The 24,329-nt window shown below is 40.3% G+C and overlaps 1 protein-coding gene across 1 annotated transcript; it reads left to right on the forward strand.

Annotated features, from left to right (window-relative positions):
• The first annotated feature begins 43 nt into the window (after nucleotides 1-43).
• Nucleotides 44-23,787, forward strand: PSMA5 (proteasome 20S subunit alpha 5). The gene is made up of 9 exons (XM_081225947.1): nucleotides 44-173; nucleotides 4,590-4,656; nucleotides 11,469-11,595; nucleotides 13,836-13,903; nucleotides 14,840-14,947; nucleotides 15,089-15,147; nucleotides 15,739-15,841; nucleotides 17,061-17,147; nucleotides 23,544-23,787. Exons 1-9 carry the CDS (start codon nucleotides 145-147, stop codon nucleotides 23,619-23,621), a joined length of 726 nt encoding a protein of 241 aa, XP_081082073.1. The 5' UTR covers nucleotides 44-144; the 3' UTR covers nucleotides 23,622-23,787.
• The last annotated feature ends 542 nt before the right edge of the window (nucleotides 23,788-24,329 follow it).

The raw sequence follows: 24,329 nt of genomic DNA on the forward strand, positions 1-24,329 counted from the left end.
GGCGGGCTGAAGGGGTTGCGAGCGCACGCGCAGTTGGTAACGGAGACTTGGCTGTGTGGCGGTGTGGGTGAGTTGGGTGCAGGTGGACTCGTCTTGGCCCTCAGAATCCCCGAGTGGCCGCTGCCGTTTTCTCCTGCCCTTACCATGTTTCTCACCCGGTCTGAGTACGACAGGTCTGTGTGGCTGGGGGAAATGGGGTGGAAGTTACGGGTCGGCGGGCCCGGGGCCCGGTCTGGGCCTGGGTTCTGCCGTGTCATGGGGGCGCCCCAGGATCCCGAGTCTGGCCCGGCCCGGGGATCTCTCGCCTTCCCCAGCCGCCCGCTGTGATTCCCCAGGCTAGAGTTGCGCCTGTCGGCCGCACTTGTCCTACCGCTGAGTCACTGCTGTGTCCGAAGTCGGTGCGGAAGCGTGAAGCTCCGCTTTGTGCTTGGGGAAAGAAGGCTGGTGCGCCGCGACTCCGACCTTTAACCTGGGAAAGGCCAGGAGTCACCCCTTCTCCCCTTCATTTTTTTGTGCTGAGTGTGACTGCCTTTTTAAAAATGTAAACGTGTGCCTGGAAGAAAAAGCAATTAGAGATCACTTAATGGGTTTGATCATATCAGCTCCCTTTTCCTTCTAGGAGGACAACCTCGTTTTCCGTTTCTTAGCTGTGGGAATAGAGCAGCCATTCCTTTAATTGCGGTGTAATGGGGCGTGATGTGATGTATAGTTTCTGCAGAAGCGCGAAGGAAGTCTCAGCTTTGCCCAGATATAGTGTATGGAGTCTGATTTTATGGGAAGTGGAGTTTAGAGTGTTCTCAAGAGTTTTGTCATCATGCTGATTCAACTAGACCCAGGCTTTTCTGACTTTTTGAACAGTTTAAAGCAAGTTACTTTAAATGTGTGTTGAAGCCAGATCTGTTTTTGAAATCAAAGCTGTGAGATTGTTGTATTTGTATAAAACAAAAAATCTTTCAGAGCTTGGAAAAGTTAAGTAATATTAAATTGTACATACTTATGCTGTAGACATTTTTACTTTCAGTTTCTCTTTTGATCAGTTACGTTTCACATAGCTATTGTTTTTTTAAATTTTAAAACCAGGAAAGGCAGATGTTTTCTTTGTACTAGATGGCTTGAGAAGCTGCATTTCTTGTCAAGTATATGTTGAACCTGTCAAAAGTTTTATCAGTTAGAACTACCACTTTAAGAAAAAAATCCTTTTACTGACTCATAGAAAATGTATGTGAGGTTTTAAGACTGACTCCTTAAAAAAAAAAAAAAAACGGACTCCTTTTCCTACTGTCCTATAAAATGACTTTGTTAGTCAATATTTAGCTTCCAGAGCATTGAAGAGAATCATCTGTGGGTGATATAATTTTGAGTAAGGGGTGTGTATGATGGAAATTGTTATTCTTATCAGAAAGCCTTTATTAAGGTTTTTGTGATCATTTACTTAACATCTTTATTAACTGCTTTGTGTTACTCATTTTGTATCTTCCTAAAGAATGCCTAAAACAGTCCTTTTTTATTCACTTAGCTAAGGTACTTGAATGCTTGTCATATGGCAGTGAACAATGTCATGATCCTTTTTCTCATATGGGAGACTGTCTTTTAAAGAACTATTTACTAAAGTAACTATAGTATAATTCAGAAATGTGTTCATGTCATTAGAGAAGCTCAGATCAACACTATGGGAGTTTGATGAGAGAGATTGCATTCAATATTAGGGTATTATGGAAAACTTCAAAAGGAGCTGATATTTAAACTGAGCCTTAGGGACTTCCCTGGTGTTTCAGTGGCTAAGACTCCGTGCTCCCAATGCAGGGGGCCCGGGTTCGATTCCTGATCAGGGAACTAGACCCCACATGCATGCCGCAACCAAGAGCCCGCATTCGGCAATGAAGATCCCACTTGCTGCAAATAAGACCAAGCACAGCCTAAATAAATAAATAAATTTAAAAAAATAAATTGAGTCTTAGATGTAAGGTTTTAATAAATATGGAGAGTGAGAGTGAATAGTTTTATTTATTTATTTGCGTTACGCGGGCCTCTCACTGTTGTGGCCTCTCCCATTGCGGAGCACAGGCTCCGGACACGCAGGCTCAGCGGCCATGGCTCACGGGCCTAGCCGCTCCACAGCATGTGGGATCTTCCCGGACTGGGGCACGAACCTGTGTCCCCTGCATCGGCAGGCGGACTCTCAACCACTGCGCCACCAGGGGAGCCCGAGAGTGAATAGTTTTGAGGCAGAGAATATAGGATGAACAAAGGAGGGGCAGTGGGAAAGCATACATAGTTGGTGTTTGTGAAAATTCTAGTCTGCTGGCACATATGATACACATATGGGAATGGGGGGAGATCTGGGAAAACACTATGGTGCTAGATACTGGATGGTTTTTAATATGAGGTTGAGAAGTTTGGGTCTTATTTTGTAGGCATCTGTGTGGCATAAATTATCATTTTAAGAAGTTACATAATCATAATTGTGTTGTATAGAGACTAATTGACTGGATTAGAGGAAAGAGAATCAATACCAGTTAGGAGGCTATTAAAATACTTAGGTGAAAGGTAATGAGGGCATTGAGAATGGAAGGGAGTGTTGAGTTACTGTGGGGGGGAGGCGTGGGGGGGGACTGATTTGAATTGATATGACTTGGCATATGGTTAATTATGGGAAAAGGGGAGGAGTGAGTCAGATCATTCAGAACTTTATAGTTTGGGGAACTGGGAGATGCGAGGTGTTTTAAAATAAAAATGAAGTAGGAATGGCAGGAGATGTAGCTGATTTTGCAAGGGTGACTGGATATTTCAGACTGGAAAATGTCAAGTGTTTGGTACTAATGGGATATCCAAATGGAAATGCTCAGGAGGCTTTCAGATTAATCAGGAAAGAGGTCAAACTGGTAATAGAGATTTGGAAGTAGTTAGTGCTTGACATAAATGAAATAACCCGGAGAAAGTTTGAAAACAGGGCCAAGAGCAGAGCCCACATTAGGGAAGACTTAGTAATACCTCAACAGGATGAAGTTCCTGAATTAGGGTGAAAATACTGTATTCGTATTCACATAGTACTTTACACTTTACAAAGTGCTTTCATAATCTGTGCAATTCAATACCAATTGTATTATGACAGAGGCAGGATAGATTTTTTTTTTTTCATTTGAGCGAATTAAAGTTAGTAAGTGGCAGAACTAGAATTTAATCCCAGGTCTTCTGCCCTCGGACTTTCCTCTCAGTGATTTTTAAAAGCTGTTTCTTAGAGTCCTAAATTTCCTTTTAAATGACATTAGTGATAGTACCTCTGGGGAAAGTAGGAGGCTGGAATGGTGAGATTCTCTTTTGACTCCTGATGGTTGAAAGCTTGGTCTTAGATTGCCTAAATTCTCATTCCAGTTCTGCCTCTTATATGCTGAGTGACTTTGGGCAAATTACTCAACCTCTTTGTGTCTCAACTTCCTCATCTCTAAAATAGTATCGCTTTAGAATACTATTTCATGGGATCGTTTTGAGAATTAAGTGTGTTGTCATTTAAAGGTTTGTAACAGTGCCAGGCATATAGTACATATTCAGTAAATGTCAACTTGTATTATTATCTGTAATATTTCTTTTAAAAAAAAAAGAGGTTTTGGGGCTTCCCAGGTGGCGCAGTGGTTGGGAGTCCGCCTGCCGATGCAGGGGACACGGGTTCGTGCCCGGGTCAGGGAGGATCCCACATGCCGCGGAGCGGCTGGGCCCGTGAGCCATGGCCGCTGAGGCTGCGTGTCCGGAGCCTGTGCTCCACGGCAGGAGAGGCCACAACAGTGAGAGGCCCGCGTACCGCAAAAACAAAAAAACAAACAAACAAAAAAGAGGTTTTGATAAAACAAATTTGAAAACACTGCTCTATATCATCTTACACGTTATAAACTCCAGACTCCATAAACCAAGGAGCACAACTATTTTCATTCATTTGTTCAAATATTCTTAAAGTGTCCACTGTGTGCGGAAAGCTTTTATAGCTAAGACCGTGATGCCTCTTCTCCAAAGGGATTTCTAACAGATGAGCAAGGAAAGGTTGGGAATTGTTTAAGGGAGAAGAGCAGTCTGGCCTGTATAATGTATTGAATGAATTAACTAGGTTAGGCTTTAGGAACTGCAGCAGATCTCAGTCTGTTGTTCAGATAACAATACTAATTCATACAAATAAATAGAGAAATGTCCCTGTGGCTGACTTTTACTAAAAAGTAAGATATTAACATCAAATTCACATAATGGGAAGAGGATAAGGATAAATGCACATTTTCTTAGGAATTGCCTGATAGTTTGGGGGCATGAATTTACCAGAGGGATTCCAAATTGATTCAGGATTGAGGCAGAAAGTCACCTGGTTTCATTTGATCAGTTTGAAGATATTATGGGAGTGGGGCAGAGATGTTCTATGTATAGGTTCCATTCTCTTGAAAAACTGTTAATGTACCAAAAAATAGCTACAGATTGTTGTGGGTAAAGGAGCATAAAGGCAGTGTGCACATCATGTAGCCATCTGAGCTAGATGTCAAGGAACTTGACTTTAGTGTCTCTATGCTTATTTTTTGACAATTTTAATACCTTTTTCTTTTTTTTAATTATAGGGGTGTGAATACTTTTTCTCCTGAGGGAAGATTATTTCAAGTGGAATATGCCATTGAGGCTATCAAGGTATAGTATCAAGTGGGGTAGTTTTTGAAGTTTCATGGCAACTTAGTACTTCGCTGGCAGAACATTTGGAGTAAATGTGTTTTACCTGTTCCTTTAGAAAATGTTCTTTATCTCCCTTTAATCAACCACAGTTAACCTTCTTTTTAATTTTATTTTTTTATTGAAGTATAGTTGATTTACACTGTTGGGCACAATTAACCATTTGTATAACAATTTCAATCCCATTCCTAACAACTACTTTGGAACTTTTTAAACAAATAACTGCTTCATAGTTATGTAAGTAGCTTTTTCTTAGTGGGCTTGGAAGGACATGTTTGTGTTTATAATCTTCTTGGCTATAAAGAAAGGGGTCTAGAATTCCTGAGTTAGCACCTGGGAGATATTTTATCATCTTGAACAAATCATTTAACTGATCACCTGTATTCTTGTTGGTAAATTTGTCAATTTGTACTAGACATTTTTGGGTCTGAATAAGAGATGTGTCCTGTAATCTAACAACAAAATCGAATAGTTCAAACCAGTATTCAAAAAATTAGTTAGAAAATAAGCTATTTATACTAAAGTTAGTTATGTGGGATCTTCTATTTGCTGGATTATGGATAATCTAAATTCTGCTTTAGATCTAAATTAGGTCATTTAGGATAAGGTCCAGGCATCAGTATTTTTAAGGACTACCTCAGTGATTCTTAGTGTCTAGCAAGGGTTGAGAATCACTGATCTAGTCCAACTCTTCACTCTGTTTCAATCACCTCTACATCCCCAAACAGCTTCTGTTTTTATAGATCTAGTGACAGAATATTTTCTCACTAGATAGCTCATTCTATTTGGAAATAGTTCATAATGGTTTAGAAATTTATCCTTATATTGAATTGAAAGTCTAGCTTCCTGAAGTTTCCTTCAGTTGGCCCTAGTTTTGCCCTTGAACCATACAGGATGTTTAAACCTCTTTCATAAGGCAATTCCTCACATATTTGAAGAGAACTATTGTGTTTCCCTCTAAGTTACCTCTTCTAGAAAGAGTGTATTGGGGGAAATCGTTGTGTGAGAATCTGGAAAGGGCAAAGAAGATTCTTAGTTGAAGACATAGGAGTGAAGGTGGAAGCATTGTTGTAGATAGTCGGCAGAAAACGATGGGCCAGCTACAAAAAGTGCCTGTTTTCTATTTCTCATCATGTGTGCCCTATATTTAAACCATATGTTACTATGAAGTCTGAGATTATCACAATTCCAAGCTGTAGCATTTATTTTGAGGCTCAGCTAAGATAATAGTTCTATCCAGATGTGCAAGCGAAGAGTAATTCTCAGTTTTTTGGGTTCTCCTTAAGCCCCTTAGTGCTAGTAATTTCCATGTTGCTTAGAGATAACGAGATGGTATCTGATCTCTGTAGCCCTAGTTTGAGCTAGGATGGAGTAGTGCCATTAATGTATGCTGCTTAACCTGTGTAAAAATTCATACTCTTGGGTGTTGAAACAACCTGTTGTTGTCTTGGCAACTTAGCCAATGTGAAAGCAATTTGATAACTATAAGGATTTAGTAGTATGAAAGGAGCTGGAGAAATTTCTAAAAATGACTGACAAATAGAAATTATCACGTAGAGGTGCTGTATGGATGGCATGGGTGAGATATAGCCAGCTGAGGTGGGGGCAGAATGCCTTTTAGAGTAGGTTTGGGGGAAGAAATGGAAATCTGTGACAGTGTCAAAATTATTGTATTATTCTGAGCATCTGGATATTGGTTACTATGCTAGTGAATTATATTAAATAAATAATACATAGTCAGTTCAGATGTTCCCTTTCTTCCCTTCTCCGTCTCCCCGGTCCCAACCCAGGGTGGGGGTGGAGTTTAGTCAGAATCATAATATTGAAATGTCTGGGGATAAATGTAATGTACAAGAGAAAATTATCTTGATTTTGATATATTTTGTAAAATAGCCTGTCTCAAAATATTGACACTTTTTTGGAGTAGAAGCATAGAAATCTATTTTTTAATTAATTGATTGATTGATTGATTTTTGACTGCATTGGGTCTTCGTTGCTGCGCGCGGGCTTTCTCTAGTTGCGGTGAGCGGGGGCTACTCTTCGTTGTGGTGCTCAGTCTCTAGGTGCACGGGTTTCAGTAGTTGTGGCATGTGGGCTCAGTAGTTGTGGCTTGCGGGCTCTAGAGCGCAGGCTCAGTGTGGCGCATGGGCTTAGTTGCTCCGCGGCATGTGGGATCTTCCCGGACCAGGGCTCGAACCCGTGTCCCCTGCACTGACAGGCAGATTCTTAACTACTGCGCCTCCAGGGAAGTCCTAGAAAGCTATTTAAGTTGGAGGCCAAATTGAACAAGTTGAAAATTTTTTCTTGTGCTATGAGAACTTCCTCCACAAAATAATTACAGGGACTATTGACATTTTAGAATGGATAATTCTTTGTTGTGGGGGACAGACCTGTGCATTGCAGACTGTTGAGCAGCATCCCTGGCCTCTACCCATTAGATGCCAGTAGCACTCACTCCTCCAGTTGTGACAGCCAGAAATGTCTCCAGACTTTGTCAGTTGTCCCCTAGGTGGTAAAATGGCCCCCGGTTGAGAATAACCCTGCTAGATAAAGTTTTAAGGTAGGTATGGGGACTTCCCTGGTGGTGCAGTGGTTAAGAATACGCCTGCCAATGCAGGGGACTTGGGTTCGAGCCCTGGTCCAGGAAGATCCCACATGCCGCAGAGCAACTAAGCCCGTGAGCCACAACTACTGAGCCTGTGCTCTGGAACCTGTGAGTCACAAGTATTGAAGCCCATGTGCCACAACTACTGAAGCCCATGAACCTAGAGCCCATGATCCACGGCAAGAGAAGCCACCGCAATGAGAAGCCCACACACTGCAACGAAGAGTAGCCCCCGTTCGCCGCAACTAGAGAAAGCCCGCGCGCAGCAACGAAGACCCAATGCAGCAATAAATAAATAAGCAAATAAATAAATAAATAAAATTTAAAAGTAGGTATGAATTCTGTTCTTCTCTGTTCAGTTGGAGATTCAAGATCAATACACTATACATAAAACAATTAGAGGACAACTAAGTGCCAAATTAAATTCTCTGACAGTGGTTTCTGACTTTTTTATTTTACAATTGACCCTTGAACAGGGCAAGGGTTAAGGACACCGATCCTCCAAGCAGCCTAAAATTGCCCTATAATATATTGATATAGTTGGCCCTCCATATCTGTGGTTCCTCATTCACCCATTCAACCAACCACAGATCAGTACTGTTGTATTACTATTGAAAAAAAAAATCCACATGTAAGTGGACCTGCACAGTTCAAACTTGTATTGTTCAAGGGTCAACTGTATTTTTAAGGCATACGTGCATGTAGTTTTAGTCAGAAGGTAAAATCGTTTTATAAACCTTGTAACGAAAGCAGAAATCCCTGAGCCTGCCCCCTCTTTATCTTCAGCTTCTCAGATGCAACATTTTAAAGTCTTTTAGCTAATTTTCTTGGCATTTACTTCCATATCTCTAAGATGGGAACACAGACTTACATTTTTTTCACCTAGGTATTATCCACAGACTTTTCATTATGAAGGATGACGATTTCTGCCCCCAGTGACACACAGATACAGTTTCCTACTGGGGTAGAGATAGGGCAACCCTCTCAATGTATATCATATCTATCATAATCTTGTTAGATCATTAGTCAACATTTCTATTGGTAAGACTACGTAAATGCTTTTCATACCTGAGCCATTTTTCTGTTTCTGCACAATAGTGTTTTCCTGGGAGTTTATAATTCTCTTTAAAAAATTTGCCTAATTTAGTATGTAAATATCAATAATTCATCCCCAGGGTCTCTCCAAGTTATGTATATCCTCTCAAAACACTCAGGCACATTAAGTATCCTGTAAAAGATTATTAAAGAAATCTTTGAGCCTTTGACCAGCTCTAATCTGGACTGGTTCTCTGGGCCTGCTGCGCAGCTGTATACTTAGGCTCTTCTACCATCATCATCCTAGGAACTCTGTTTAACTCCCTCTTGCGTTAGATCGCAAGTCATTTTCTTTTTTGATGTATTCCTTCAATTTGGTAGAACTCGTTCTCCAATGATTTCGTAAGAAAGTATTTTCAATTTCCAAGCTTTTTTGTTTTTTTCCTTTTTCTTATTAGTGTCCTCTTGTTTTATGGATGAAAATACCTTTCTCAAGGACTAAAAAAAATTTTTTTCTTTAGATTTCTTTTTCCCCTTGAACAAGCTAGTTTCTTTAGAGATATATATTTTTAAACTACAGATCTTGACCCATTAGTGGGCACTGAATCAATTTAGTAGGTCATGGGAGCATTTCTTTTTGACGTAGACTGGAGCAGTAGATCTCAGAATGCCTTGCTCATAGTATTGGTGAGTGTTTTCTTTTCTTCATGAAACTTTGTTTCTATTACATTTATTTCTTTGTATCTGTTTGTGTATTTTGGTCATGATATAAAGTATATTTCTTTTTTTTTTTTTTTTTTTTTTTTGCGGTACACGGGCCTCTTACTGTTGTGGCCCCTCCCGTTGCGGAGCACAGGCTCTGGACGCACAGGCCCAGCGGCCATGGCTCACGGGCCCAGCCGCTCCGTGGCATGTGGGATCCTCCCGGACCGGGGCACGAACCCGTGTCCCCTGCATCGGCAGGTGGACTCTCAACCACTACGCCACCAGGGAAGCCCTAAAGTATATTTCTTAATGTAGATTTGGGTCAGAAAATTTGAAAACTACTGCTCTAGAGAAAACTGTCTCTTATTTCATGCCTGGAAGGTGCTTCTGCCTGCTCGCTTCTGAGAGCTGAGCAGGGAAAGAAGGCTGGGGTTCTTAACATTAAACTTGTCAATTTCTACTTAATTCCCCTGTTTTCCTGTAGTACTCTGCCTTCGATGGTGGCATCCCCCAATCTAGAGACCCTCTGTTTTACTCTCTCCAGAGTCTTCTACAGGAGTGGGAGTGGGGGCCGTCATCTAGCTTTACAACATAGGGTAAGAGATCTGGAAATCTGTCTCTTAAGCAAACGTTGAACAATTTTATAATTTTTAGCTGTTCTGTTTCTATTTCCAGAGGTCCTTGTTGCCACCATTCCCTTTTTGGGGGGGTCCTATGATAGAAGTCAGGTTGTTTCTTGACTTTCTTTACTACTGGCTTAGGATTTGGATTTCTCAGGTTTGCTAAGTGAGTAATCACTAACCCATCTTCTTTCTTTAAAATTTTGTGTCTGTGTCTTTGTCCATTCTCTTTGTCCTAGTGGACTTATCCAGTCCCCGCTTAAGCCTTTTAATCTCCTGTTCTCAGGCTTGGAGAAGGAGTAGAGCTAATGTATGCATTCAGTCTACACCTTTACGTAGAAGTAAGAGCACTCATTTTTGACATAAAATTCTTCGACATTTTAGCTCCTGTAGTTATGCATGTACCATTAAGAAAATATACAGTGAAAAGCAGGTATATATATTTAACAACACTTCTAAATAAAGTCACAACTTTACACATTTGAAAAATAATATGTATACGTATGAGACATGATCATTCAGTCTGCATGCGTTTTAAGCATGTTATGCGCAGTGATTGATGAAATTCTTTGGACTACTTTGCCATAACAGACTCCAGGAATATGATGCTCACACTGATAGTCATTGCTTTGTAGAACTAAGTAAGTATAGTGATTTACTGTAAGTAAATATAGTGATTATTTAGAGGAGAGAGCACATATAGTCATGGAAGGCTTTATGAATGATGGGTGGAGTTTGGATAGGCAAAGGGAGGAGCGTATTCTAGGTGTGACGGCATGGGCAGAATGAGGGTAGCGGATACTATGGCATGAGAAAATGGATTTGGCTCTACCTGAGGGATTTTGCTGGAGAGTGATAAATAATAAAGTTGGAAGAGTAAAGTAGGATTAGGTTTTGAGGACTCTGGGAGCTTACTTGGATTTTATGTTACAGGCAGTATAGAGAGGTATTAGTTCTTTAGAGAAGGAGAAGTATAATGAAAATAGCATTTTACTGTATCAGTCGGGCCATAACATGAAAGATACATTGGGAGAGAGAGATTAAAGATGGGGAGACTAAGTAGGAGGCTATTGAAGTAATCTTGGCATATAAAAAAATAGCTAACATTTGTTGCTCATTTATTATGTGCAATTTACCATTTTAAGCATTTTATGTATGTGTGTTTACCCCTCTTGATGCGTAGGTATTGTTATTATTATCCCCATTTTGTAGATAAGGAAACTGAGACAAAGGGGTGGGTGATGAGGATGGTGACATGGAGATGGAGAGATGAAATGAAGCTATATTGTAGACTGTTAGTGACCTTGAAAGATATTTTTATGTTGGTGGTGGTGTTTCTTTTTCTTTTCTTTTTTCTTTCTTTTTTTTTTTTCTTTTTTTTTAAGTAAATTACTTTTCTGGAGTTCACATAGATTTGAGGGATATCACCTTTTGGGATAGATCAAGGTAGCAGAGGTAAAAAGATACCAAGTCCAGAAAAAAACATTAGAGTTGTATTACTTTTTGCCCACTATGTTTAGAACTTTAGAATCTGCCCCTCTCCAAAAAACTGGCATTAGAGTTGATCATTTTCCAGACATTTTCAAGACCTTTATTGAACTTCCCCTTTAGAAGCACAAAATTCTGTAAATCAGTGCTCTTGCCATTGACAGGAATAGTACATTATTAGGGTGCTCCTTATTTTCTCTGTGTACTAGATATGGCTGATTGAAGCGTCTATCATGTGAAGATATACAGAGAGATTCCTGGTGAGTATGTGAGACTGTTCTTTGACTTCTATATGATAACCATAACCTGTTTCTCTTTAGCTTGGTTCTACAGCCATTGGGATCCAGACATCAGAGGGTGTGTGCCTAGCTGTGGAGAAGAGAATTACCTCTCCACTCATGGAGCCCAGCAGCATTGAGAAAATTGTAGAGATTGATGCTCACATAGGTAAGGAGTAGGAGAAGGCTGTTCTGTAGGATCTTGCCTGGGTTAATTAGTCTTCTTTGATGTTACAAGGGAGGTTCATTATGTGAACATCTTATCCCTTGTTAGTTATCATTTTCCAGGTAGTAGGCCACTGTGCATAATATAGGCAGTAGGAAGCAGTTATAGGATTCACCTACTCCCAGACGTTCCTTTCTCCCTCACATTTATACTTAGCAAATGTGATGGTTATTGAAATATGTGAAGGTTGAATCATAGGCCAGTTCCCTTTGATGGCTGGGTCTTCATCGATGCATAACATTAGGGGGCTACCTGGAGCAGAGGATTGTGTGGGAAGGTAGGGGTGTCCACTAAGGAAAGAGAAGTTCTTAAAGATCTTCAGAGTAACTAAGGTGCAGAGAGTATAAGGATGATAGACTTTGACCCAGCTCAGTACTCTTCCTCTGTTTTCAGATTTTTCATTTCAATCTATCTCCCCTCACCTTCCCTTCCTCCCTTTTTTTTGGGTCCCTGTTAAATTCCCCTGCCGTGGCTTCTGGCATCATTGTAGCATGATGAGTAGTTCTACCTATTTATAGCATGGCATTTTAGTTGACTGCCCACATTTACTTAACCTATCTAGTCATCTAATTACTGAAACATTGGTAAAATAATTGCTTGAGGGCGTCAGAATCAAATGCCATAGTGACTCAGGGAACTTGACATTATCTCTTTCATAGATATAGAAACTGAGATTTAGTCTTTTAAGATTAGAACATTGTATCTACTTTATCTGAAGCCATCTACCTTTTGGAGGTAGGTCAGTGTCACTTCGTTCAACAAATTGAGAACCTATTATGTGCCAGACTTTGTGCTAGACACCAGGGGCACAGAAAGGAATGAGACATAGTCCCCTTGTGTTCCAGGAGCATACAGTTTAATAACAGAGGTAGATATGTAAATAAGTCAATGCAATTAAGTGAAGTGGGTATTAAGAAAGGCTGTAGTATATGCTTAGTAGGGGTACAACGGAGGAAACAATTAGTTTTCCCTGGGGCCAGTGGTAGTGAGGTTTTCAGAAAAGGATTCCATAAAGGTGATGCTTGAGCTGAACTGAATTCTAAAAGATAAGGAAGTGTTTACCAAGTGAATAAGTGCCTGGGTGTAGCAGGGGAGAGCCTTCTGGTCAGAGGGAATAGAAAAGAGCAAAGCTGTGGTGGTGTAAAATATAAAATACCCTGGCACACGCAGTTTGGCATGACTGGCAGGTGGAATGTGGCAAGAAATGAGTCTGGCATCAAACAGTGGAAGTCCTTTTTACCAAACTAAAGAGCTTGAACTTGATCCTTTTGCATTGCCAAGGTTTTAAGCACTGAGGAAATATGATCAGATTAGGATTTGAGAAAGACCATTCTGATAGTAGTGTTGAAGGTACAGTGAAGGGGGCTGAGACTGGAGGCAGGGAGACCAGGTCAGAAATTTTTTTAATAGTCCAAATAAAGAGATGATGAAGGCTTAACCAAGGTGGTGGCCAGAAAACGGAGAGGTAAGGACTAATGCCAGACAGGCTAATCAGACAGCGATTGATAGAATTTGGGATTCAGTTGGTTGTGAGGACCAGGGAAAAAGATGGAGCCTAGAAGGGAAATGAGTTGAGTCTGTGTTCTATCCAAGTAGATATATTAAGGGAGTCATTTGGCTTTATAGGTCTGAAATGTGGGAGTGAGACCCAGGCTGGAAATTTAGATTTGGGTCATGACGTGTAAAGTCACAGCCATAATCTTGGCATCTTGGGCCATCTCTCATATAACTAATTTGTGTTGGGTCAGAAAGTGAAAAGACTTGATTTTCTCCTAGGGTCTTCCATTGTAGCTCATAGTGAGATAGTTATTTTTTTTCCCTTGTTTCTCCTGTTGGACTGTTAGTGCTTGCTTAGTTTGAAAGTGCATCATGGGCTACCAAAGAGTGCTGAAGGAATGCTTGAGGATGTAAAGTGTGGAAATTCATGTTTGATTAGCTGCTCTTTTCTGTCTCCTACCTTAATAGCTGGACTTCTGTGTCATTATGAATGGTTTTTATTTGTTAGTGATATAATTATACTTGTGTTCAGTGCAGATAATTTCCCATCTAATCTCTTAGGTATATTGCTATGGGATTGCTGAATGGCTGCCATGGTTTCACTCCAGAATTTCAGTATTTCCTGAGTGGATGAAAGAGTTCTACAAGGATTTGGCTACCGGGTCACTGTTGCTTTTACATTGCAGGTTGTGCCATGAGTGGGCTAATTGCTGATGCTAAGACTTTAATTGATAAAGCCAGAGTGGAGACACAGGTAAAATTAGCATCATCTCTCCTTTTTACCATGATGCTTGTGTTCTTTGTTTAGTGATGATATAACTGCCTGGGCTGTACTGCAGGTATCTGTGTTAATATCAGATGTAGCTCTTGGGAGTGATTTTGGGTAGAATCCCTAGTTACAACTTTCTGAGGCTTGGAGTCTAGCCATCCAACCATTGCAGCTTTGAGGAAGCCCTGGTAAATAGTGCTGACAGTCTCTTGCTTCTTTTTGACTTGCCTTATATAAAGCAAGCATTGCACTGCATTCTGTTCCCTAATTGACTTTCTGTGGGAGCACCATAGCAAGAGGTAGAAATAGCTAAAGGAATTCTCACCCCAACTGCCTTTGCAGCTAGGCTTGCAAATGACAGCTCTCCTGTAGTGAGTAATGATATGTACCAGGTGATAAATGCTGGTTAGGAATACTGATTTTTTTTTTTTTAAACTGAGCTTCTGCTGCCTGGAGAGTAGTAGACTGGTAGGAAAAAAATATCTGATTGGTAAAAAAATTTTTTGTGCTTATTTGCAGGTTTGCTGTCAGTACTTATGTAAGAATAAGTCATTTAATTTAAACTCCAGCAGAGTGATAAGATAGGGCCTTTGAGGGAAAGCAGCACTCAGCTATTAGCCTTCACTTTGTGAAAAGACTAGATTTGGTGCTCTGAAGGGTTAACTCTGTTTTTCAAGGGAGCAATCCTCTCCCTTGAAAAGTCGTCATTGCTTAGAGTCCTTTTGGTATAACTTTATTTCCAGAGCTATTTCTCTTCCTCTCATGCAGTCCTGAGCATTTGAGTTTAGTGTTAAGGAAAACACACCAGAGCTTGAGCATTCAGTTTCTAACCACAGTTCAAAGGGATGTGTGTGGTGAGATGGTGGACTACTTTTAATGCCATTCTTACGAAAGGTAGACCATGCTTTGCTCTTCTTTTAGAACCACTGGTTCACCTACAATGAGACCATGACAGTGGAGAGTGTGACTCAGGCTGTGTCAAATCTGGCTCTACAGTTTGGAGAAGAAGATGCAGATCCAGGTGCCATGGTGAGTTTGATGCTTGTGCCAAGCTTTCTTGCTGTCCTGTGGAACTGATGACATTTGTCCTTGGAACATGTCTTTCCTGTCTCTTCTCACCCCCCTACCTCGTAGCTATTTATCTTAATACCTCCTGCTTTTTGGTTCTAGTCTCGTCCCTTTGGAGTAGCACTGTTATTTGGAGGAGTTGATGAAAAAGGACCCCAGCTGTAAGTACCATTTGGCCATTTTTTTCCTGCTTCCTTTTTGGGAGAATTATTTTCATTTGGGATGGGACTGGTTGTTTAAATCAAGTGAGAAGATTATTGTAGAGTTGTAAAAATGAAGGGCTTCTAATTCTATAAAGTTCATTGATTCTGTGCTGCTTACACAAAACAAATTTGGGGATTTTATGAAGAACTCCTCTATTGGAATCAGTGCTATTTCTGGAAAGAAGTTAGAAGTAACTTTGTTGCTGTAGTCAAAATGTGTTTTAGAGCCTTGCTTTGGAATATTGATTTGATCCCTATCCTCAAATAGTATTTAGATAGGCATACATAAGTGTCATATTTATATATACTCTATATATAAAGTATTCTTATATATACTTCCCTTCTAAATCCCTGAAGAAATTATTATTAGTTTTCTTAAACACTTTTTAAAAGATCTGGTTTCTCCAGCCATAGAACATCTTTTGGATCTGTGCCTCGGTATTTCCTGGCTGCAGGGCCAAGCATTTATATTTTTTAGTGAGATGTTTGTTACATAAAATGCCACCGTTCTTAAGCATTTTAATCCTCTTCTTTTTGGTGGTTTTGCAGGTTTCATATGGACCCATCTGGAACCTTTGTACAGTGTGATGCTCGAGCAATTGGCTCTGCTTCAGAGGGTGCCCAGAGCTCCTTGCAAGAAGTTTACCACAAGGTAATTAAGCATTCTCACTACTTCTATTATCTTTTTTTTAAATCAGGGTATAATTTATATACAATAAAATGCACAGACCTAAGAGTTCAGTTCTATGAGTTTTGACAATTGTATACACCCTTGTAACCAGCACTTAAAATATAGGGACTTACCTGGTGGTCCAGCAGTTAAGACTCCATGGTCCCAATGCAGGGGGCCCCGGTTCGAGCTGTGGTCAGGGAACTAGATCCCACAGGCCGCAGCTAAAAGATCCTGCATGCCACAGCTAAGACCCGACGTGGCCAAATAAATAAATACTTTAAAATAGATACATATATATATATATAGCAAACTTCCATCACCGTGCCCCAAAATGCTTGCCTCCTCTCCAGTCAGTCTCTTCCCCCCTTTCAGGCACATTTACCGTTGTAGATTAGTTTTGTCTGGTCTTTCTATGAATAGAATCATACAGTTTGTATTTTCATGTCTGCCTTTTTTTGTTCAACGTACTGTTTTTGAGATATGTTTGTATTTTTGCACATTTCAATAGTTTCTTTTTATTGATGAGTGGTATACCATGGTATAGATGTACCACAATTTGTTTATCCTTTATCTTCACAGCTTTACTTAGCAGTTTATATTTCCTAGTCTGGCTCTCCAAGCAAGTGGGCATTTGGTACTTTTTATCTTTGTGGGATGGGAAGACTTGGTTTGGGGTAACTCATTGTAGTGGCTGAAGGCTGCCCTACTTGTCATTCAGGTGGTTCATACAGGGATGTCTGCTTACATCTACCTCTCCTAGTATTGCTTTTACGTGTGCAGAAAATTAGGTACAAAATGGGGTAAGCAAAGAGCAGATTTTCTAAACCATTGGGCTACCTTCTAGATCATTTGGGAATTATTCACAGGATATCATCAATATTATCTTGCTTCTAAATCAAAAGACAATAACTAGAGAAGTCTAACTCTTTCCCCTTCTTCAAAGATCACTTACCATATTAAAGTTGGTAACTTTGTTCTGGTTCAAAATAAGACTTTTTTTTTCTCTGAATAAAGGTACTCTTCTTATTTATCATTTACCTGAATTCTGGAGATACTTGTAATGCACTGTACTTATTGAGATGTTTGATTTATTAATATTTGGTAAATCATTTCTTCAGGGAGAGATAGGGGGAATCTTTGAAGGAAGGAGGCATTATGTACAATTAATGGCTACTCTTCTTACCCTCTTTGTTTCAAGTCTATGACACTGAAAGAAGCCATCAAATCTTCACTCATAATCCTCAAACAAGTAATGGAGGAGAAGCTGAATGCAACTAACATAGAGGTATTTTTCTGTTTTATTCAGATATAGCTCTCATTGCTGAAGGTCAAGATAGTAACATTTCTGTATGCTCAGTTCTTAAGAAGTTATTATCCTGTGAATAAGCAAATTTAGTAATGTGGTAACGGCAGAAGCCAGAATTTGGTGAGTTAAAGAATAAAAGGGAGTGATGAAGTGGACAAAACAAGAATATGCTGCCTTCTCAAGAAGTAATTAATGTCAGCAGCAGGCAGCATTAAAGAAAAGGATTTTTGTCTTTTTAAGGATGGGGAAAGACTTGAAAATACTTTTATAGTCTGAGAAGCAAGTAGTGGATAGAAAAATGTTAAAAGAATTAAAAGTGGAAGTTAGATAATAATGGAAAAGTTCTAGAAGAGAGAAGGCATGGTACAAATGAAGGAGTTGGTTTTGAAAAGTAGAATTGATTCAGCATTATACTGAATACCCATTACATGCCAGGTACTATGTGGATGCCAGGGATACAGACACAGAAAATCCAGTTCCCATTAAGTAGTATAGAGGACATACAGATAATAACATCTTAGGTTGATACTTCTGTAATAGCAATATGAATGGATTGACACAGGAACATATAACTTATACTGGGGCGTTAGGAAAGCTTACCGGAAGAGGTGAAGTTTGGAGAAGGGAAGAGAATGGTATTCCAGGAAGAGGGAACAGGACATGTAAAATAACATTGTGCGTAAAAGGGAACTCTGAGGGATTTATCTGAATGCTGGAGTGTGAGATGTATGTAAGATAGGGAGATGACACTGGGGAGACGTGGACCAGATTCTGAATGCCCTTATTTAGGATCCTAAGAGTAGACAGGAGGATGGGAGGTAATGATGAGTAAAGTTAAGGCAGGTTTGGAGGTGAATTGGGAGAGAGGTGTTATATTTCCCTGGTGATTGTTAGATCATCTGCTGAGGGTGGGTGAATGCAACAGTGAAATTAAGAAGAATGGGAAATATTTGGAAAAGTCATTATGGATAGGGAAAAGGGAAGACAGGGATGAGTAAAAGGATTTCTGGGTCACATTAAAATACGCTAGCTGAAGCTGAAATCACAAAACAAGTTGTAAAAAGTCAGGATACTGGTTACCCTTGGAGGCATGGTATGTATGTATATTATATTTTAATTAAAAAATTTTTAAAGGCCAACTGAAGCTGGAATCACAAATGAGTAGTTAAACCAATCAGCACTTACCAGGATACTTTTCAGCTATGCTCAGCATAGATTGAGAAAATGTATATTTGGATAAATCTCTGGCAGAGGATTGACTGTTTCTGGGCAGAAGAATGGAGAGAGTACTGGAGAGTATTGTTTGTCAATCTGTCACCAACAGAGCCCGGTTCCATAGGCTGCAGTGAAATGGGCAAAACTGGGCGCCAGAACAAGGGGCTGGCCTAATGGTGGGAAGGTCTGAGAAGAGTTGGAGAGAGGTTGGGGCTGCGGGAGGGGTGTTTGTCTTGCTTCTTTAGCAGTCATGGGGAGAGGGGGTTATGGAATGGAAATGGAAAACTTACTTCATAAATAGTTGTTTTTTCACCTTCTCAGCAAAGATTTGAAAATGCTTCCCCTTCATGCCAGTCTCTGAGATGATGAGGCACAAAAAATGCAACGATAGCCCATATTGACCCTTAGGAGGGATTTTGTCAGTTCCTTTTGTGCTTTGTTTTCTATGGTACTGAATGAGATAGGGTCTTGGCATTTCCACTAAGACTATCTCCTTGCTACCTCAGAGTAATTCACATGTAGCTCTTTTGATTTCACAGTGAAGGTTCTAAGGCCTGCTTGGTTCAACTAAAACTTCAAAGGTATTTTTTAGCTCATTCAGTTTCAGTGCAACTACAGTGTTGCTTTGAAGAGAGCATCAGGTGTGTGTCTCATCCACACTGTATCATTAATCCCTGACTAGAGTTTTCTTTCCTTTAAAACAGGGGCACTTCCACTTTTCCAAGCTCTAACTCATGGTTTCCAAACCTGGCTGTCCATCAGTCTTTGGCTGTCCATCAGAAATCTCTATTTTTGAAATCTCCTTGGGTGACTCTGATGGTCAGTCTAAGAAGGTCAGGCATTTGGGAGCCACTGCTCTAGAGCCCATCCTCCTCTGTCTCTTTGAGGTCCCTGCTCTGCCAGTTGTCCCTTGCGTCACCAGCCTCTCCTCAACAGCCACTTCCCCTCAAAAAGGGAAAATCTCCAAGTTGCATCTTTCTTTAGAGAAATAGAAAAACAAAACCCACCTTTGTCAACCCCTCTCTCTACCCAGTATCCTTTTTTTTTTAAAGATCAACTTCATTGAGGCATAATGTACATACTGTAGTGTGCGCCTGTTTTAAGTTTACAGTTCAGTGAATTTTGACAAAGGTATAACCCTTGTATCCGCAACCACAAGATACAGAACGTTTCTGTCATCCCCAAAAGTTCCCTCATGCCCCCGCCCTTTTTTGCCGTACGCGGGCCTCTCACTGTTGTGGCCTCTCCCGCTGTGGAGCACAGGCTCCGAACGCACAGGCTCAGCGGCCATGGCTCACGGGCCCAGCCGCAACGTGGCACGTGGGATCTTCCCGGACCGGGGCACGAACCCGTGTCCCCTGCATCGGCAGGCGGACTCTCAACCACTGCGCCACCAGGGAAGCCCCCCTCATGCCCCTTTTTAGTCACTTCCTTCCACCGATCTGCTTTTTGTCACTATAGATTTGTTTTGCATGTTCTAGAGTTTCTTATAAATGGATCTTACAGTGTGTATTCTTTTTGTGTCTCACTTCTTTCACTTAATAATTTTGAAATTCAGGAGTTTGTTACATTTTATTGCTATTCCATTTATCGTCTCTTTTAACCTTTAATTGCTAGATGATGAATCTGTATTCATTGTCTTCACTGCCTCGCCTCTCATTTATTTCTCAATCACTGCCATTGGTTTCTGTTATTATTTCCCTGAGACTGCCCCTTGCAAAGATAACTCCTCTTTATCAGATTTCATGGTCATTTTTAAGACTTCTTTTTTTTTCTTTTGCGGTACGCGGGCCTCTCACTGTTGTGGCCTCTCCCGTTGCGGAGCACAGGCTCCGGACGCACAGGCTCAGCGGCCATGGCTCACGGGCCCAGCCGCTCCGCGGCACGCGGGACCTTCCCGGACTGGGGCACGAACCCGCGTCCCCTGCATCGGCAGGCAGACTCTCAACCACTGCGCCACCTGGGAAGCCCAAGACTTCTTATATGACCTTTTCTGAAGCAGACACCACAAATTTTTGACAGTTGTAAAACTAAACTCATCATTTTTCCTGAAAACCATTTCCTCTTCCCTTATTTCTAATTCTGGTTGATGACACCTTCAGTGAACCTGTCATTCACAGCAGAAACCTGGAAGACTCTGACCTCCCTCTGCCTTCACCGATTTGTGTCTTTGCCTCCTTAAATAACTCATATCAGTGCCTCTTCTTCATGCCTATTCCCAGGGCCTTCTCTTGTTCAGGCCCTCATTTTTCTCCTGCCTTGTATGTTTTCAGATATCCTAGTTAGTCTTCCTGCCTCTAGCCTTGCCCTCCTCCTTTTCATTCCATTTCCCCTTCCATTGTGCTACTGAAGTGGATTTTCTAAATTGCATATCTAATCTCAATTGTCCTCCATTTGTAAAAAGTCTTTTCTGACTCTTAACTGTCTGCAAGATAAATTCCAAACTTCTTTTCATGTCACAGTAATTCACTACTTCTTAAGGCATATGTTTAACCCGTTAGGTACCTTGCTAATTTTACATGTAATTATCTTTTAATCCTCACAATAGCCTTATGAGATAGGTATTCCTACTTCCATTTTACAGAGGAGGAAACTGAGGCTTTGAGAAGGCAAGACCTTGCCCAAAGTAACAGCATTGGTAAATGGTGGAGTCACAGTTTGAAACTAGGTCTGATTTGGGGTCCTGTACTTTTTACCACTTTAATACACTATCTCTCTCTGAGCTCTGAACTCCTGCTACCTCTCCATTTCATCTCATCACATATGCAACCTCTGCTCTAGTCATTCGGAATTACTTTCAGTTTTGCAAATACATCATCTTGTTTTGTACATTTATGCATTTGCATATTCAGTCTGCCCTCTGCTCCTTGACTGACCCATTCTTGTAGTGCTTTAAGACACAACTCAAAGATTGCTTCTCCTTGAAGCCTTCCTGGACTCCCCCTAGATTACTCCTTTGTGCCTTTATGTATGCTTGGCTCTGTTGTAACACTTACCTGACATTAAAAGCATTTGGTGTCTAGCGCTCTTAGTAAATAAGACAGACTTTCTTCACCTTTGGATCTTTAGTGCCTCGTACAGCTGTAACTAGTACACAGGTGCTTAGCAATTAATTATTGATCAAATCAATAAAAGAAAATATCTGTTTTACCTGCCTCACAGAGGTTTTTTGAAAGTAAAGTGAGGACTTCCCTGGTGTCGCAGTGGTTAAGAATCCGCCTGCCAATGCAGGGGACACAGGTTAGATCCCTGGTCCAGGAAGATCCTGTATGCCACGGAGCAACTAAGCCCGTGCGCCACAACTACTGGTCCTGTGCTCTAGAGCCCGCAAGCCACAACTACTGAGCCTGAGTGCCACAACTACTGAAGCCCGCGCGCCTAGAGCCCGTGCTCTGCAGCAAGAGAAGCCACCGCAATGAGAAGCCCGTGCACCGCAATGAAGAGTAGCCCCCGCTCACCGCAACTAGAGAAAGCGCGCGCGCAGCAAGGAAGACCCAACACAGCCAAAAATAATAATAATAAATAAATAAATGTATATTTAAAAAAAGAAAGTAAAATGAGTTAAATGGAAAAGTAGCTTTCATATTCATTATGTAAGTAAATGGCAAGGGGTTATTTTTACTCATCTAGTGATGGGTACCTTCCTGAAGGCAGTATTTGGTTTAAGTCCTATTAGTATTGATTTGCAGCCTGGTTCTATAGGACTGTTCTAATTCAGAGTTGCCCAGTTTCTGGTTTTTAGCCCCTGTAGTGGTTTGGGAGGACTAGCCTGTGAGCCATGGGTGACTTGACAAAAAACTGTAGGCTCTCACTCTTCTCTGGTTTATTGACTTTGTATCTCTCTGTCCTCATGTCCTTAAGAAAAGCATTTATATATTTTAATTTCCTTGGAATAGAACTCATGGTCTATATGGACATCACTAAATTATTTTACATATATTTTACAAATATGTTTGGGACTCTTCTGATATTTCGTGTAATTGGATAGATCTTTTAGGAGAATCTAATGGAGACTTCAGGCTTTGAGAGAACATTTTTTTTAGTCTGTCCCCAGACCAGATCTTCAGGTGTTTTAAGATGTGCAGTAGTAGTCTTCTTCTAAATTTTACCTGTAGTTGAGGCAGAGAATAATAAACATCATGTAACTGGGCTATGCTAATTTTGGCAGTTTTCAAATTATACTAAATATCAGTGGTGAATATTACTCAAAAAATGCCCTACTATGTTTAATTTTAAAGTTAAAAAAAGATAATATAAGGAAATGACATTTCAAACAAATTAAACACAAAAGCTAAAGGGAAAAGTGAAGTGGCACCTATTCCTCAGTATTACCCTAAAACATGGGACTATGTTGTCAGCAGAGATGATGGAAAACCTGGTGGTTTGGTTAAATTTGAAACTAACCATCTTCTGACCCTAGTCTTTTATTGCTTAAATACATTATGATCTGGACTGCTGGTTATTACTAATATCTTTACTCGCAACTGATTTCCTATGGTCAGCGTTAATGAGATCTTTTCATCGCTAGTCCTTTTAAAAAAACAAAACAAATGTTTTTCTTATTAAGTTACCATATGGGCAGTTTTAGAGAAAATAATACCCAGCAATAATAGTTAATTATGTGGTGCTTATTACAATGTTCTAGACACTGTTCTAAGCACTTTACATGGATTGACACATTTAATCCTCACAACTACCCTATGAGTTAGGTGCTTTTATCCCCATTTTACTGATGGAAATTGAGGCACAGAGTGGGCAGGTATACCAAGGTCACATACACAAGCTCAACTTGCAAGTGTGTGAATATGCTTTTAATATATTTCTAAAGGAATCCTTAACAGAAAAAACTACTGACCCCAATTTGCTGCTGCTTTTGTGATCCTTGTTGAAGTAACCTCAAGAAGGGACAGTGATGCCAGGCATTTGGTTAACTATTATGTGGTGGGTTAACCTCAAAATAGAAAATTTGGTCAAGAAGGTTTTTATTTTGGAGTCAGACAGCTATTTTAGGACCTGCTGCTGGAAAGGATATCCCTGGGACAGCAGATCCCTTAGTTCCTAATGAACAGCTGCGTCACCAACAACTTCTCCTGACCGTGCTGGGGCTATAAGCAGGGTGATCGAGCCGAGCTTATTAACCCTTCTCTGTTTTCTTTCCAGCTAGCCACAGTGCAGCCTGGCCAGAATTTCCACATGTTCACAAAGGAAGAACTTGAAGAGGTTATCAAGGACATTTAAGGAAGCGTGATCCTCAGAATTTCTTGGGGACAGTTTCAGTTCTCCTAGTTGCCCTTAACTTTTATTTCCAGCTCCAATTCCTTGGAAAATCTCCAGTGTATGTGCATTTTTTTATGATGTCTGTACATAAAGGCAGTTCTGAAATAAAGAAAAATTTTGAATATTTGTTAATAGACTATTCTCTTCTAATGCAGTCTTGTATATAAAATACTTGTGTTGGGGGCAAAAAGAATAGTGGTATTAATATCCCTATCCTATCAGTATCCTAAAATTGTTTTAGTGGCTCTACAACAGAATCAACTATATTATGAATTCCTTGGTGTTGACAGATGAACTCCCAACTAGTCCAACTCCTCCTCATGTGTTATAGGTACTAATACCACTGTAAACTTCAGTTCTGTAGTTTTTCTTGAGTAAATAGTTGTTTTTGCTGCTTATACGTAGGAGATGCTACTAATTGACCATCAAAAGAACATGTTTTGAGGCCCTCCCCAAAACTGATGGGTTGGAATAAGCCAGCTACAATGTTGTACTATTTCTTGTGCCTTAAGAGACAATTTGGAATGAGATTTTCTTTTTTTTATGAAGTCAAGGACTATAAAAGAATCAAATTCATGATCTTGGCCTCACTGGCAATCAATTACAAATCAGTAAGAGAGAACTGGGTAATTCAGAAGTAGTTTACATTAGACTTTGGAGTATACTATG

The sequence above is a fragment of the Mesoplodon bidens genome (assembly GCF_964165515.1).
Source record: "Mesoplodon bidens genome assembly, chromosome: 2".
NCBI classification, from domain to species: domain Eukaryota; kingdom Metazoa; phylum Chordata; class Mammalia; order Artiodactyla; family Ziphiidae; genus Mesoplodon; species Mesoplodon bidens.

What these genes read in the sequence shown, in the direction of transcription:
- PSMA5 (XM_081225947.1), top strand. Translation starts at nt 145, where the DNA reads ATGTTTCTCACCCGGTCTGAGTACGACAG. An exon ending in ACCCGGTCTGAGTACGACAG is followed by an intron (nt 174 to 4,589) that starts GTCTGTGTGGCT and finishes TTTTAATTATAG; the next exon opens with GGGTGTGAATACTTTTTCTC. An exon ending in ATGCCATTGAGGCTATCAAG is followed by an intron (nt 4,657 to 11,468) that starts GTATAGTATCAA and finishes GTTTCTCTTTAG; the next exon opens with CTTGGTTCTACAGCCATTGG.